This window comes from Macaca thibetana, chromosome 9 (assembly GCF_024542745.1).
Source record: "Macaca thibetana thibetana isolate TM-01 chromosome 9, ASM2454274v1, whole genome shotgun sequence".
NCBI classification, from domain to species: domain Eukaryota; kingdom Metazoa; phylum Chordata; class Mammalia; order Primates; family Cercopithecidae; genus Macaca; species Macaca thibetana.
Window position 1 is genome coordinate 15489084 of NC_065586.1, and position 15943 is coordinate 15505026.

Here is a 15943-nt window from a genome sequence, read left to right on the forward strand (position 1 = left end):
GGGTCGGCAGCATAGGTAGGTTAGGTGTCTGAAGGCTTTCAACCCAGCCAGGACTGTGACTGCTGCCTCTGTAGAAAGAACTCTAGCACCCTCCTTGGTTCCGGCTTTTCCAGTTCTACCTCCACCTTCCCTTTCTTATTACTTATTTGCCCTGAGGCCTTCTGCCAAGGGTTTCTCTCTCTCTTTATTTATTTATGTTTTTTTTGAGACCAAGTCCCACTCTTGTCTCCCAGGCTGGAGTGCAGTGGCATGATCTCGACTCACTGCAACCTCCACCTCCTGAGTTCAAGCATTCAAGCGATTCTCCTGCCTCAGTCTCCTGAGTAGCTGGGATTACAGGTGCCTGCCACCACGCCTGGATAATTTTTTTTTGTATTTTTAGTGGAGACGGGTTTCATCATGTTGGCCAGGCTGGTCTGGAACTCCTGACTTCAGGTGATCCATTCACCTTAACCTCCCAAAGTGCTGGGATTATAGGCTAAGCCACAATGCCCAACCAGGTCTCCCTCTTTGGCTTGCTTCTTTGGATGGACAACCCTGGACTTATCACTGTGGCCTTTGATTCAGTATCACCACAAATCACTACATCTTGGACTGAGCTTCTGAACTGCAGCTTTGGGGCAAGAAGTACCTGCTTGGTCTGTCCCCCCAATACCAGACCCAGTGTTCCTAGCCTGTCCCTGCTCTAAGCACGGAATGTTTGTTTTCTTGTTTTATCTTTTATATATATATATATATTAATTTTTATGGTTATATAGTAGGTGTATATATTTATAGGGTTTATGAGCTATTTTGATATAGGCATACAATGTATAATGATCACATCAGGGTAAATAAGGTACCAGCACTTCAAGCATTCATTTCTTTGTGTTACAAATGTTCCAATTATGCTCTTTTAATTATTTTTAAATGTACAATAAATTGTTGACTATAGTCACTCTGTTATGCTATCAAACAATAGATCTTATTCATTCTATCTAACTATATTTTGTACCTGTTCATCATCCCCACTTCCCTTGTTTGCTTGCTTTTGAGAAGGGTATTAGCTTCTGAGGTGATCTCTGGTTACTTCTGCATAGCTGGAGAATGTGCATGTAGCTTCCTACTTTCCATGGAGATGGTCTACAGAGGACAGATAAACCCTGGCATTCACTTTGAGGGTGAATGGTCAGGGAAGAGGATGTATATTCACATGAAAACATAAAGCACTAGAAGCTGCCGTAATAGGATGAGTGGGAGAATAAAATCAAAAACGCTGACTCTGACCAGGTGTGGTGGCTCACGCCTATAATTTCAGCACTTTGGGAAGCCGAGGTGGGCAGATCACTTGAGGTTAGGAGTTTGAGACCAGCCTGGCCAACATTGTGAAACCTCATCTCTACAAAAATGCAAAAAATAGCTGGGCGTGGTGGCATGTGCCTATAGTCCCAGCTACTCGGGAGACTGAGGCAGGAGGATTGCTTGAACCCTAGAAGCAGAGGTTGCAGTGAGCTGAGATTGCACCACTGCACTCCAGCCTGAGTGACAGAGTGAAACTCTCTCTCAAAAAAAAAAAAAAAAAAAAAAAAGTGCTGCCTCATGAACACTGAAGATAGTATTGCTAAGCGCTGACTAAGCTCAGGCTTAAGCTGCCACAGACCCCAGTGCTAAGACTTAGCAGGAGTTTTGGCCGAGGAAACCTGAACACAGCATTCTTTTTTAAAAAGTAGAGCCTGCGTCTTGTTATGTTGTCCAGGCTGGTACCAAACTCTTGGCCTCAAGGGATCCTTCCACCTCAGCTTCTCAAAGTGCTGGGATTACAGGTGTGAGCCAAAATACCCAGCCATGAACGCACCATTCTTGCCTCTTCCAGATAAGCAGAAGACTCTGAGATTCTGGGACAGGTGCAAAACCCCAAGGGTCCACGCTCACTTCAAACTACCGCAGCCCAGCATCCATGCACGGACTAACAACGGAAACTGTATGTTCCTGAAATGGATTGAAGGCCACAGTTGATGTTTTCACCATTATTCTCCAAAGTGGCCTCCATGGCAGCTTTAGAAAAGTGAAAAGGTTATATTGCAAGTGCTCCTTAATTCTTACAGAAAAGTTGCTTTTCATTCTCGAGATAAATACTGCCAAAAAATGTTAGGAATATCTGAGCAGTGAAGGAGACTAAGAACAATCCTTGAAGTTAAAACCATCTGTATTTGGGAGTTCTATCCAATGCACTCATTTCCCTCAGTTCTATGCACACTGGCATAACTCACCAGTATTTTTGCAGGGCTCTGTCTGTGGAATTCAACCACGGGCACATCCCTCTTCCTGACAAGATGAGGAATGGTAGAGTTTCGCAAAAAGGCACTGAGCTCAGGGGTGTGCTCTGGGGAGGCAGCAGGCTGCAAAAGAAAGTGGGAGATACCACACACAAATGAGTGAACAATTGTTACATTTTCATTAACCTTGAACTCTAGGCATTTTTTTTTTCTCAGTGGAATATGATTCACATGAGAATCCAGTCATGTGATTACCAGCAGTGTGTTTGACAGTGACGTGACCTGCACGCACAAGGAACAAGCTTTTCCACTCTTCGATGACAAGAATTCATGAAGCATGGGGAATGCATTCCTGGGAAGTTTATCTTGCAAGGAGAAGATGTGAAGCAGAAGTCATTTCCCCATAAGGATAGAAAACGTACAAGTGACATTTCAGACATGAGCCATCCTTCTCTCATTACTTTCTTCTCATTGTAGAGTGGGGCCAGTTAAACTGAGGAATGTCCTGTATGGGGAGATGAATCCTGAGGTGATAGAAAAGTGAGGTGCCAACCTCATTTGGGGAAACAGCCTGATGTGGTCAAGGACCCAACCTCCGCATGGCTGAACCCCACGTTCCTGCACTCCTTTAGGAGAAAACTCTGCCCTGATGAAAATGACTTTTCCAAAGCATGCTACATGCTCACTGTGCCACAGTGGAGTCTGTTTTCAGCCCCGAGTTTATTTTGCAAATGTCCTAGAACTTACTATTTTATCTCAGGTTCCATGCTGGGTCCATCTGCCGGCTGGATAAATATTTTGAGACTTCCAGTAAATCACGCAGAAAATCCCACTGACATTCTTTATTTTAGACCCACTGAATACAAAGACCTAATTTTCTGCACCCCACTCCCACCCTTGAGAATTATGATTTCTCTTACACAGTTTCTCTTTGTAGTCACAGGAGCAATAATAGTATGCCCATCTCTATGGAATGATGAAAAGAAATTTCTACATTGCAGATGTAGGCTACATCACAAAAGACGAAATAAGAGTGCTCGGTATGTCATAAAAACCTGGAAAAACCTACCAGACAAACAGAAGAATGGAGTCCAGACTCCCTAGCGTGGCACACACAGGTCCTCACGTGCTGGTCTCGGCCGGTTTCTCCAGCCTCTTCTCTGACCAAGAACCCTAGGTCCCCCACTCCAGCATGCTAACCTGCTCTCCACTCCTGACAGCCACAGGCACACTCGCCAAGCCTCTGATGTTCTGCATGCCTGGTCTGGGGCCCATCTGTGCCTATCCGGCTGCACCTCAACTGCCTGCTAGCTGGTCTGCATTGCCAGATGAGAAAATGCAAAACACAAAGCAGAGAGTCACTTAGAGCCTCCCAGGAAACAGGGAGACGAAGATAATCTGGAGAGGAAAGCTAAGGCAGGGAGATCAGATGTAGGAGGTAATCCAGGGAAGTGTGGCTTTTATAGAAGCCCAAGGAAAAGAAAGTTTGCAAAAATAAGACAGTGACAAAGAATGCCAAATCCTGCAGAGGAGTAAAGGGCAAAGACCTTTATGCACTGAACTTGGCAATTTTGTCACGGCCTTTGCAGGGACATGGATGGAACTGGAAGCCATTATCCTCAGCAAACTAACACAGGAACAGAAAAACCAAACACCGCATGTTCTCACTTATAAGTGGGAGTTGAACAATGAGAACACATGGACACAGGGAGGGGTACATCACACACTGGGGCCTGTCGGGGTAGGGGGTAGGGGGTGGGAGAGCATCAGGAAAAATAGCTAATGCATGTTGGGCTTAATACTTAGGTGATGGGTTGACAGGTGCAGCAAACCACCATGGTACATGTTTACCTATGTAACAAACTTGCACATCCTTCACAAGTACCCTGGAACTTAAAATAAAATAAAATTAAAAAAAATTATGGGCCAGGCTTACACCTATAATCCCACCACTTTGGGAGGCCAAGTCAAGAGGATCTTGGCTTGCGGCCAGGTGTTTGAGACCAGATTAGGCAACATAGTGATACCTCATTGCTAATTAAAAAAAAAAATAGCCAATGTAGTGGTACAAGCCTATAGTCCCAGACACTTGGGAGGCTGAGGCAAGAGGATCATCTAAGCCCAGGAGTTCAAGGCTGCAGGGAGCTATGATCACACCACTGAATTCTCAGCCTGAGCAACAGAGTGAGGCCCTGCTCCTAAAAAAATAAAAATACAAAAGAACAAAATTATAGATGTCATTTTATCAGAAGAGATTGGTGGAGGTAGAAATTTAACTGCAGTAGCTCAAGAGTTAATGGATTTTAACAAATGGATAATTATTTTAAAAGATACAAAATTAAATCCTTCTGTTGTTTTTATATTAAATTCCCTATGGCTCAGAGACAAGGTGAGCCTTGTCCCCCAAATAAGGCATGAAAATGAAATATTGCTCTTTGTAGCAACGCTATTTATAACAGAGAAGAAAAACAGTAGCTTAACACTTTGTAGGCATATACAGATTACTGATTAAATACGTTATGATATATTTATACAGAAGACTACTGGACAGGTTTAAAAAATGATGACATGAAGCTCCATTGGAATTTAGAAAGATACAATATATTTGCAAGGGGAAAAGACAGGTTTACAACAGCATATGTAGTAAGATTGTAGTTTTAATAAAAATGGATGTATCTGATATTGTAGATCTATAAGTAGAAATAATCTGGAAGGGCAGTCCTCAAAGTGTTACAGTGGTGGAGATCTGATGATACTAAGGGAGTTTTGCTTATTTCTTTTTAGGTATGATAATAATGTTATAGATTTTAAAAGGGTCTCCTTATTTATTTTTCATTTTTATAGACAGGGTCTCACTGTGTCTGTCAGGCTGGAGCACAGTGGGTACAATCGCAGCTCATTACGCAGACTGATCCTCCTGCTTTAGCCTCTCAAATAGCTAGGACTACAGGCACATCCTGCCACACCTAGTGAATTTCAGTTTTGTAAAGACAGCGTCTTGCTGTGTTGCCAAGGCTGGTCCTGAACCCCTGGGCTCAAGTGATCCTCCTGTCTCAGCCTCCCAAAACATTGAGACTACAGGCATGAGCCACTGTGCCTGGCCAAGCCTCCTTATTCATTGGCAATATATATAATAGTAAAATGTTTACGGATGAAGTGGAAAAATACGTTAATGCATAAATAAATGGAAAAAATAACAGTAAACAGGTGGTAACACTATTAGATATTGAAAATGCTCTTCTTTATGTTTTTACATATTAGCTGATATATTCTTATGATGAACATGTAGTATTTTTAACATAAAAATTATGAACAATGTACAAAAATGTGAAATTGTAAAAAAAGTAAATGAGAAATGAAAAAGTAGGGATAGCAAGCACAGCTTGGCTGTAAATGGAAGGGGAAAGAGGTCCGTTCTTGAAAGAGAATACAGAGTGAAATTACTGCATTTACTGTTTGTTTTGAAGATGAGAGAAATTTAACAAAGTTTATAGAACCCAAGGAATGCCCAAGGAGAGAAGAAGAGGTTGAAGATACGGGAAATGGGGATACTTGATGTAGCAAAGTTAATTCATGGAGCTGGAAGAATAATCCTCCTTTCTCTGGAAGTGTTGGAAAGAAATTGAGGATGGAAGAGAGATGATTAGGAGGTGTGTGGAAGGCTGGGGTGGTGTGTTAGTCCATTCACACACCGCTATAAAGAACTGCCCAAGACTGGGTGATTTATAAAGGAAAGAGGTTTAATTGACTCACAGTTCTGCCTGGCTGGCAAGGCCTCAGGAAACTTACAATCACGGCAGAAGGTGAAGGGGAAGCAAGGCACCTTCTTCACAAGGTGGCAGGAGGGAGAATGAACACAGGAGAAACCACCAAACACTTATAAAAACATCAAATATCGTGAGAACTCACTATCACGAGAACAGCATGGCGGAAACCATCCCCATGATCCAATTACTTCCACCTGGTCTCTCCCATGACACGCGGGGATTATGGGGATTATAATTCAAGGTGAGATTAGCCTAACCCTAGCAGGTGGGGAGGGGTTTGGGATGGGGAAATGGATCATTCCTAACAGTAATGATAGAGCTATTGCCTAGGAAGGACAGAGAGCGTGGTGAAGGTTTAGACAAGGCAACGAGGAGGATGGGGAGGAGCGATCATCACAATGGCAGATGCCCCTGCGAAGCTGGCGGCTCCGTGAACGTGCGCCAACATCCATCTGTCATGATGCCATCAGGCTATGGGGTAGAGAAGCCAGGCTGTGGGACTGTGCATGCATGACTGAGATTTTCAGGGCAGGGGCTTGGAAGGATATTAGGAACAGGAGGTTATGGGGGCTTGTAAAAGCATGTTTCAAGTAACTCATCGTGGAGTCCAGGCTTGGCAGAAAAGAAGGTATGACCAGAGAAAGTCCTGAAAGTGGGTTGGGGTAACTGTGTCAGAGAAAGCATTTATACCAAGGAAGAAAAATTTTCTTGAAGAGAACAAGTGAGACCATCATAAAAATAGGAGATTGAATTGGAGGAGAAAGGAAAGTTGAGTTGAATGTCTTGGAGGCAGGGTAGTTTGAGGTGTTGTTGAAGACCAGTGGCAGAAACCCTGGGAGGTGGAGTGCATGGACCTGAGGGGAGGCCTTGGATATCCCAGCCTTATGGGCGCTGGGACATCCCAGAACCATAGAAGAGCCTGGCACAATGAGGAGGAGGGGAAGCCCCACAGTTGATCGAGGTTGCTGTTATGGTTTGGATATTTGTCCTCCCAAATTTCATGTCGAGTTTTAATTGCCAATGAGGGAGGTGGGGCCTGGTGGGAGATGCTGGGGTCACGAGGATGGATCCCTCATGAATGGCTTGGCCATCGCATTGGTGCTAAGTGAGCTTCTACTGTGAGTTTAAAAGTGTGCAGCACTCTCTGCCCCACCCATCCTCTCTCTCTTGCTTCTGCTTTCACCATGTGAAGTGCCTGCTCCTCATTCTGCCTTCTCCATGAATAAAAGCTCCTTCAGGCCTCCCAGAAGCCAGGCAGGTGCCAGCTCCATGCTTCCTGTACAGCCTGCAGAACTGTGAGCCAATTAAATCTCTTTTCTTTATGAATTACCCAGTGTTAGGTATTTTTAGCCAGGCAAGAATGGCCTAATACAGATACTCAATGATTGAGGATCTGATAGAACAGTTTTTATGGCATAAGATAAATTGTGAGCTTAGACAGAAAATTAAGAATTGTAGAAATCGCTTGCTAAAATTCTCTCATATGTTTTCTATCATATACTATGTGGGCGTGCATGTAGATTGTGCTTTGAGATGAATCATGTGAATTCTTTTATAGGTCATTGACAGTTATGTTACAGAGGTTAACTCTGTAGTTAACCAAACTACAGAGAAGAGGCACTATAAAAAATGAGAGACTGACTCTTTATTCCCAAGCTATAGCCTATTATTATTATTATTAGCAGTAAGCAGTAATAGTAGTGGTAGTGGTAAAACAATAGCCTGAACAGCCAGGTGCAGTGGCGCATGCCTGTAATCCCAGCGCTTTGGGAGGCTGAGGCAGGCAGATCACATGAGGCCAGGAGTTCAAAACCAGCCTGGCCAACATGGCAGAACCCCATTTCTACCAAAAACGTAAAAATTAGCTGGGCTGCTGGTGGTGCACACCTGTAATTCCAGCTACTCAGGATGCTGAGGCAGGAGAGTTGCTTGAACCTGAGAGGCAGAGGCTGCCGTGAGCCGAGACAGTGCCACTGCACTCCAGCAGTCTGGGCGACAGAGTGAGGCTGTCTCCAGGAAAACAAAAACCAATACCCGGAAGAAAACTCTTTAACTTCCGGTGTGGTTTCATCAGATGTATCTTGTGTACAAATAAAGAACATGTCCTATTGGGGTAAATCGTCATTCACAAATATTTGTAAGTGGTCTCTCAATAAAATACAGGGCTTACTTTGAGCTAGAGAATGACAGCGTCGTGTGGCAGGGGTTGATGGAATACATCTCTGTATTTTGCGACACTGTTTTACAAATAGAGGAATGCCACTCTTACACACCATGGTCAAAAGGTCTCCAAATAGCTTGCAAACCAGCTTTCTGAAATGACATTCCAGAAATTATTTAAAAACGAAACAAAACAAAAAGGAAGAAGTTACCCAAGAAATCTAAACAACAGTTAAAGCCCATTTTCTACATGAACATTTGGAGCCTCTTTCACAGTTGACAATGAACCTCCAGGCCATGGTTTTCCACTGAGGGTGGAGGACGCTAGCCTCTTAGCATCCATGATAGGCAGACAGTTCCCAGGACAATTTGTTAAGTGCTAGGAGAAGCTGGTGGTAACCACTAAAGTGTCTTCTGCAGAACAAATGAAAATGACTTCTTTCTGCATAAGGAAATAATTGTTGGTAAACATGTTTCTTTCTACAGCTGCTACTCAGAATTTAGCCCAACAGGAATTTTCTATTTTCATAATCTTTACCAAACTCTTCACTGTGTCATAAGTTTAAATTTATGGATTAAAGGGATACTGTGCAGCCTGAATGTGCAATACAGTCGGAAATGCGGCATTTGAAGAAAGGTAGTTGGGTGAAATTAGATTAAGGGCCCTGTGAACCCAAACAAAAGCAATGCACACTATCTTTTTCTTGTTTGTAATTTGTTTTTGGATTTCAGATATTCCTAGCACACAAAAAAACAACAGACAACTCTCATGTACTTTGCCTATAATTAAACCGAAGTGGAGACAAGCCTGGGGGGGCAGTCCACCATGTAATTTTCTTTAAGACATGAATGTTGAGGGTTTGTAGGGAAAGAAAAACCCCACTTTTTTTTAACCTCCTGAAAAGTTCATGCAAAGCATAACTAAAAGAATCAACTCACTCTGCTGGTGATGTTGAAGCTTTTGTTAGTATTTGAACATGGTGTTTTTACATTCCAAAATATATATGCAAACCTGAAGACCATCTCAAAGAGAAGGTAAAAATCTCAGACTGTATAATTCTTTTTGGTGGTCGAGAATTGGATCTTCAGGCACTCTTAAAAAGGCGAATACAATTCTTCTATCAGAGGTAGCATTCCCATAAGAAAGAGAAAGCCTACTTAGGACAGACTGACCAGGTCCAGGGGTAAGCCATAGATGTCACTAGCATGTCACAATCGGAGAGGAAGTAAATTAAAATTGACTACTCTTCTCCTGATCAGACCTTCTAAAATAATAAACAGTTAAGTTTTTTTTTGTTTTTGTTTTTCCTGGGAGGAGAGTTTGTAGAAGACAGCTGAGTATCGAAGGGGCAAGTAACAGCCATCAAATATGCTTTAGCTAGGACATAGATTACAGTTCCTGTGGTCAAGGCTGTCAAAATGATTCCACAAAGAAATCAGGAGTTAATGGCAAAGATATACTAAATAATCTTCTTCCTTTCATGTCTTGATTTTTTTTTTTTTGAGACAGTCTTGCTCTGTCACTCAGGCTGGAATGTAGTGACGCGATCTCAGCTCACTGCAACCTCCGCCTCCTGGGTTCAAGTGATTCTCCTGCCTCAGCCTCCTGAGTAGCTGGGATTGCAGGTGCCCACCACCACGCCCAGCTAATTTTTGTACTTTTAGTAGAGATGGGGTTTTGCCATGGTTGCCAGACTGGTCTTGAACTCCTGACTTCAAGTGATCCTCCTGCCTCGGCCTCCCAAAGTGCTGGGATTACAGGCATGAGCCACTGTGCCTAGCCATATGTCTTGATTTTTAAGGGTGTGTGTGTGTGCGCGTGAGTAAGAGAGAGAGGGAAAGAGAACCAAGAACTGTTGTGCTAGGAAGTAACAAGAGTGCCTGCATTCTGAATTAAGGAAAACTGGTACACGAAGGCAGTCAGGAAGAAGAAAGTACCCTTAAGGATAACACAAAACTATGCAAATTTGCCAAGCCACTGTCTGCGGGCCCACTCATTCCAAAACACAACTCCAAAACTCTCATCCCTAATGAACGGACAGTTTCTGTGTCTCTGCTTTCCTTGTTTGTACTATCTGGTTATAATTTGGACTTCCTATGGGACCGGTCTGGTTCAGGAGACATTCTCGGTGGCAACCTCCAGCTTTCCATGGCTCTCACAGCAGTTTTTACAAACAGTATTGGCTTTTGTAATTCTGTAATTTTGTAATTCTCTCATGTTAAGCTCTTCTTAGTCTATAGAGTCTTTCAGGCCACTTTTATCTCAGGATTATTTTCTTGAACTTGGGCCCAAAACCGTGTTCCATAGTCTTAACATAGGTTATATGTGGGCATTTTATCGGTCCTCCTCTCCTAGGTATGGTCTCACATCTAAGCCTTTTCCCTCTGCATCTCACACTTAGCTGTCTATTACAAAGTCTTGCCAATTAAAGAAAAATCCTAGGCCAGGCATGGTGACTCACGCCTGTAATCCCAGCACTTTGGGAGGTTGAGGTGGGTGAATTGCCTGAGCTCAAGAGTTTGAGACCAGCCTTGGCAACATGGTGAAACTCCATCTATACAAAAAAAAAAAAAAGCAAAAATCAGCAAGGCGGGGTGGTACATGCCTATAGTCCCAGCTACTTGGGAGACTGAAATGGTAGGACTGCTTGAGCCTGGGAGGCAGAGGTTGTGCAGTGAGCAGAGATAGCGCCACTGCACTCCAGCCCATGCAACAGAGTGAGACCCTGTCTTTAAAAAAAAAAAAAGAGGCCAGGAGCAGTGGCTTACGCCTGCAATCCCAGCACTCTGGCAGGCTGAGGAGGGTGGATCACCTGAGGTCAAGAGTTCGAGACCAGCCTGGCCAACATGGTGAAAACCTATCTCTACTAAAAATACAAAAAGTAGCCGGGTATGGTGGTGGGTGCCAATCCCAGCAACTCAGGAGTTTGAGGCAGGAGAATCACTTGAACTCAGGGGCAGAGGTTGCAGTGAGCTGAGATTTCGCCTCTGAACTCCAGACTGACTGACAGAGTCAGACCCCATCTCAAAAAAAAAAAAAGAAAGAAAGAAAAAGAAGAATCCTTTACTCGTTATGAAACTTTTGGCTCCTCAATAGGTTTTACTTTTTCAACCTCATCTTATCTAAAGATCACAGTCTGTGTGCAGGACTCTCCAAACCCTAGGATAAAGCCCCATCAAATAAGAAAATTGATAGTTTGAAATAATTATTGTACTGGCTTTAGATTAGTTGAGAAATACTTGACTCAACTCTTAAAATTTTCTTCCAAGAAAGATCTGGAAAAAATTAGCTCTAATGGTTGGATGCTGCAGACAGTTGAACATTTCAAAAAGTTGTAGATGGTACGATGTGAATAAAGTGCCGTGTTAAAATCCTCTATCTCTGACCTAGACCCTGCAGCCTGGAGGGAGACCCTTCCCGGGCATCTGCTTATGCCCCTAAGTTTACAGAAAACACCAATGGAACCTGGTGAAGCAGAAACTATCAACGGAGAAGCAGAAACTCAAAGGCAGAGACATCGTCATTGGGAGGCAAAAGAGAAAGTGGGAAGGGACGTCCCCAAGGTACTTCCATGCCCCTATGCTGACCTCAGCTGGGCCCTGGGGCCAACTCACAGGGGAAACCCCAGTTGTGCAGCTCACCCAGCCTCTCCTGATCCCCTCCGGCCCCCCGCCCTGTTGCCTATCCCTGATTCTACCTTCCCTCACGCCCTAAGGTTCGAAAGTGTGGACACACCAAGCTGAGTGAATCCCATAAATCCTGATATGAGGCAAGTATTTATTTATTTATTTGTTTAGAGGCAGGATGTCATGCTGTTGCCCAAGCTGGAGTACAGTAGTGTGATCATAGCTCACTGCAGCCTCCAACTTCCAGGCTCAAGTAATTCTTCTTCCTCAGCCCCCTGAGCAGCTGGGACTCCAGGGACTATAGGCATGTGTCATCATGCCTGGCTAATTTATTTTTATTTTTTGTAGAAATGGGGTCTTGCTACATTGTCCAGGCTGCTCTTAAACTCCTGGCCTCAAGTGATCCTCCCACTTCAGCCTCCCAAAGAGTTGGGATCGTAGGCACGAGCCATGTGCCTGGTCCAAGACAAATATTCAGAATAAGAACTCACTGACTTCTAGAAGCATTTGTGTGTGGTTGCCCCTGCCCCACCCCAATTTAGTTGCTAATGCTCTGTGTTTGGACAACAAGTGAGATGCTTGTGGGTGAGAACTTTTCACCACTATTTTTTAAAGCAGCTACAGGTTACAGGATGATCCCAGTGGTAGTTTACAGCAGCCGTCAATGTCTCCTCCTGACTTTGGGGACATTAAGGGTAACTTGCTGGGATAACCAAACTGTAACCAGTTTCCACTGTGAAAAAAACCTGAACCTTGTTTGGGTCTTATCACATGCCGAGACTTACGTGTGAAGACTTTCAGGGATATGTTGTATTTGCAGTGCATATCCGGGTTATAGACTGGTTGTATTTCAGAAGGTTTTAGGCTAGATGTTTGGCATTCAGAATGCATTTCTCTTTAGAAATGATGTTTTAAATGGTGTTTCAGTTCTCAAGCCAGTCCACAAAACCCCAACTTAATCCTCAATAGGGCTTTGATGCCGTCAAAGTATGTGTTTGTAAGAAAAATAACAATGTCCAGGACTGCTGCCATATGAGTAATTTAAAAAATAAAAGAAAATCCATTTGTTAAGTACATTACATTAAACACTGATATTTAGGTGGGAATCGATTTAATTGAGAGAAATTAGGAAGTATGTGGGAGCTTATAGGGATTCTCAGGGCATATCTGGGAAGTTCTGAAGACTGTAGAGTTAGTGGCAATGGATCCCTGTAGTGTGTGACCTCTAAAATGTTTCTTAGGAAGTTTGGCTTGTTTTTCGCAAGTTTCCCTAGAGATCTGTGAGGGATCAGGGAGAGGTAATGAAGAAGAGAGCATTTTTCCAGTGGGAAGTGGGCAACTTAAGAACACATAAGGAAGGGGGATGTTGACTACAAAGTGTATCCGAACACAAGGGAAAGGGATTTTGCTGAAAGGAAATCAGTGGAATGATTAAAGAGGAAAACATAGGAAGGAAATGGCCAATCCCTCAGCTTGAGAAAGCTGGGGAGAGAGCTCCTCTCTTACAGGTCCACGGTGGCCTGCAACATTTTGAGGGCTAGTGCAGTGGGGACTGGACCATCTTCAGAAAGGGAGAAGAACTTGTAGACATGTACTACTCACAGATGCAGCTGTTTTATGAGACACTTGCTCCTATATCACTCTTCTTATAAAGAAACCGTAGAACCAAATAATCAGGAATTGAACCTCAGTTCACTTCCCCAGTAAGAAAGATTGGATACTGGAATTGAATTCTTGCCTTGACAGATGTTATTTCTGCCGCCTCCCTGTTCCTTTTGGTAAGCCCATCCTCTGTCTGCTTCTTACTAAAAATAAAACTAACTATACAATTTTTTTAAAGAGATGGAATCTTGCGATGTTGCCCGGGCTGACCTCAAACTCCTGGCCTTACGTGATCCTCCCACCTCAACCTTCTGAGTAGCTACAGACACACATCACTGTGCCTGGCTATGGCACAATTTTTTGTTTTTTAACAGCAATTCATTTTCATGCTAATTTGAATCTAAAATGATTATTAAAATTAAAAATTTCTCAGGTCTATTCTGTTGAAGACAACAATGGGGAAGAGATTATTTGTTTTTCACTGAAGTCCAAGTCACATCAAGAAAAGACGATCTTTGCATTCTCTAGGAAAAATTAAATTGCCAAGTAAGTTAATAGCAACTTCACCAAAAAATTATTTAGCGTCATAAGAGAATAATTTCCAGTGCTCTCAATTATTTATAGCCACTAATATAAACTCTCTTGATTATCTGTTTTTTAATGTCTGTTAATAAAAGCTCCCTTAGACTTTCTGGAGCATTTATTAAGTGTAGGTGAAAGTACTTTGAGAACCTGAAAGCAGTAACATTTCAACTTCTCTATGAATTTAGAATTTCAAAAATTCACAAATTGCTATGATTAGTTATTTAAGGGAGATATTACTTTAAATTGTATTTAAATCTTATATTCAATTTCCACAGATTCAAAGTTTTAGGAAGATAATTGAATTGCATTTTAGAAATTATTAGCCTCAGACAGAATTTATTAGCCTCAGACAGAATTTTACTCCAAGTCTATACATTAAAGAACAAGTGGGGGCCAGGTGCGATGCCTCACAACTGTAATCCCAGCACTTTGGGAGGCTGAGGCGGGCGGATCACCTGAGGTCAGGAGTTTGAGACCAGCCTGGCCAACATGGTGAAAACGCGTTTCTACTAAAAATACAAAAAATTAGTCAGGCGTGATGGTACATGCCTGTAATCCCAGTTACTCGGGAGGCTGAGGCAGGAGAATTGCTTGAACACAGGAGGCGGACGTTGCAATGAGCCGAGATGGCGCCATTGTACTCCAGCTTGGGCAACAAGAGCAAAACTCCGTCTCAAAGAAAAAAAAAAAAAAAGAATAATAAGTGGGAAGTAGGGAACGCCAGGTGCTTAGTATATACTATGGCTTGGTTTGCAAGAATCTGTCAACATTTAAGACAAGTCATCTATTAGTACTATCCCAGTCACAGTATGCCACAAAAAAACAAATAACTCACAACCAACATGGTGTACATTAAACCAGTTACATAATATATACAAACATATATAAATAGTGTCAGATATAAACTAAACATTACGTTCAAAAAGAGTTAGAGGTCTCTGCAGAATCATGTGCTCAAGGAATCTATGACGGAAAGTACATGTTAAATGCAGTGCAGGATATGTAAAAGTGTTAATTATTTAAATGTTATACATTTGCATTTGCAGATGTTATTTTACAATAAGCTGCTGTCCTTTAAAGAATTTTAAATCATCTCAATGAAGAGCAGAGAGGAAATGAGAAAAAAAAATGCCAGGAAGGAAGTATTTTAAAGAATCTTGTGTAATACAAGTGGCCTTATGTATTATTTTCACATAAAGGAGGCTGTTGTCTCGTAAGTCCTTTACTAATGAACCCCCTTTAGTCTTCCCTTTGAATAGAAGGCATGTTGGGTTGAAAAAGAATGCCTTTCAGAATGAGCAATGACCCAGTGCCACTGGCCGAGGTAGGGGCAGACCTGCTGTGTTCTGGCTGGTGGCATTGGTATTCCATGAAGCCTGTGCTGCGCCATTTTTAATAGAGACACCGTGTCCTGGTAGCTACTAGGAGAACATTCGTTCTTACATGAAGTTCTCTCCTAAGGACAATATCTGACTACAAGAGGTTGTTGTCTTTTGTTTTTCTTTATACAAATGTGGCATTTTCAAGGGCTTATGCTAATTAATTTCTTTCTTTCCCAGAAAAACATGAAAGCCAAATTTGGATGTTAATCTGAATGGGATCAGCTCCTTGCTCCTTGTTAATGAAAGTCGGGCCCACAGACTGGCATCAGGTACAGGAGGTGGGAGCTTGCAGAGAGGCAGAATCTGAGGTCCAACCCCAGCCCCTGCATTGTAACAGACAGCCAGGTGATTCAGAGGAAGTTTGAAAAGCACTGCTCTAGGCTTTAAACTTCAATTGAAGAATAGGGTCCAGAACATTCCATTCTGGGAGTTCTCATGGCTCTTGGCAAATTATCACAGTTCACCACTTGCTATGCGCTGCAGCTGGAAGAGCCTCTTTTGGCAAAGACCCTTACGAAATTTGGCAATAGACCAAAAAGACTTTAAAAATAGTATTTTTATACTA

The 15943-nt window shown here is 42.7% G+C and overlaps 1 protein-coding gene across 1 annotated transcript in view; it reads right to left on the bottom strand.

The window, feature by feature from the left end:
- ITGA8 (integrin subunit alpha 8) overlaps window positions 1–15943 on the bottom strand; it is a 196569-nt gene that overhangs the window by 38255 nt on the left and 142371 nt on the right. The window contains 1 exon segment of the mRNA XM_050803292.1: window positions 2250–2378. Within this exon segment, the coding sequence (XP_050659249.1) occupies window positions 2250–2378 (129 nt within the window).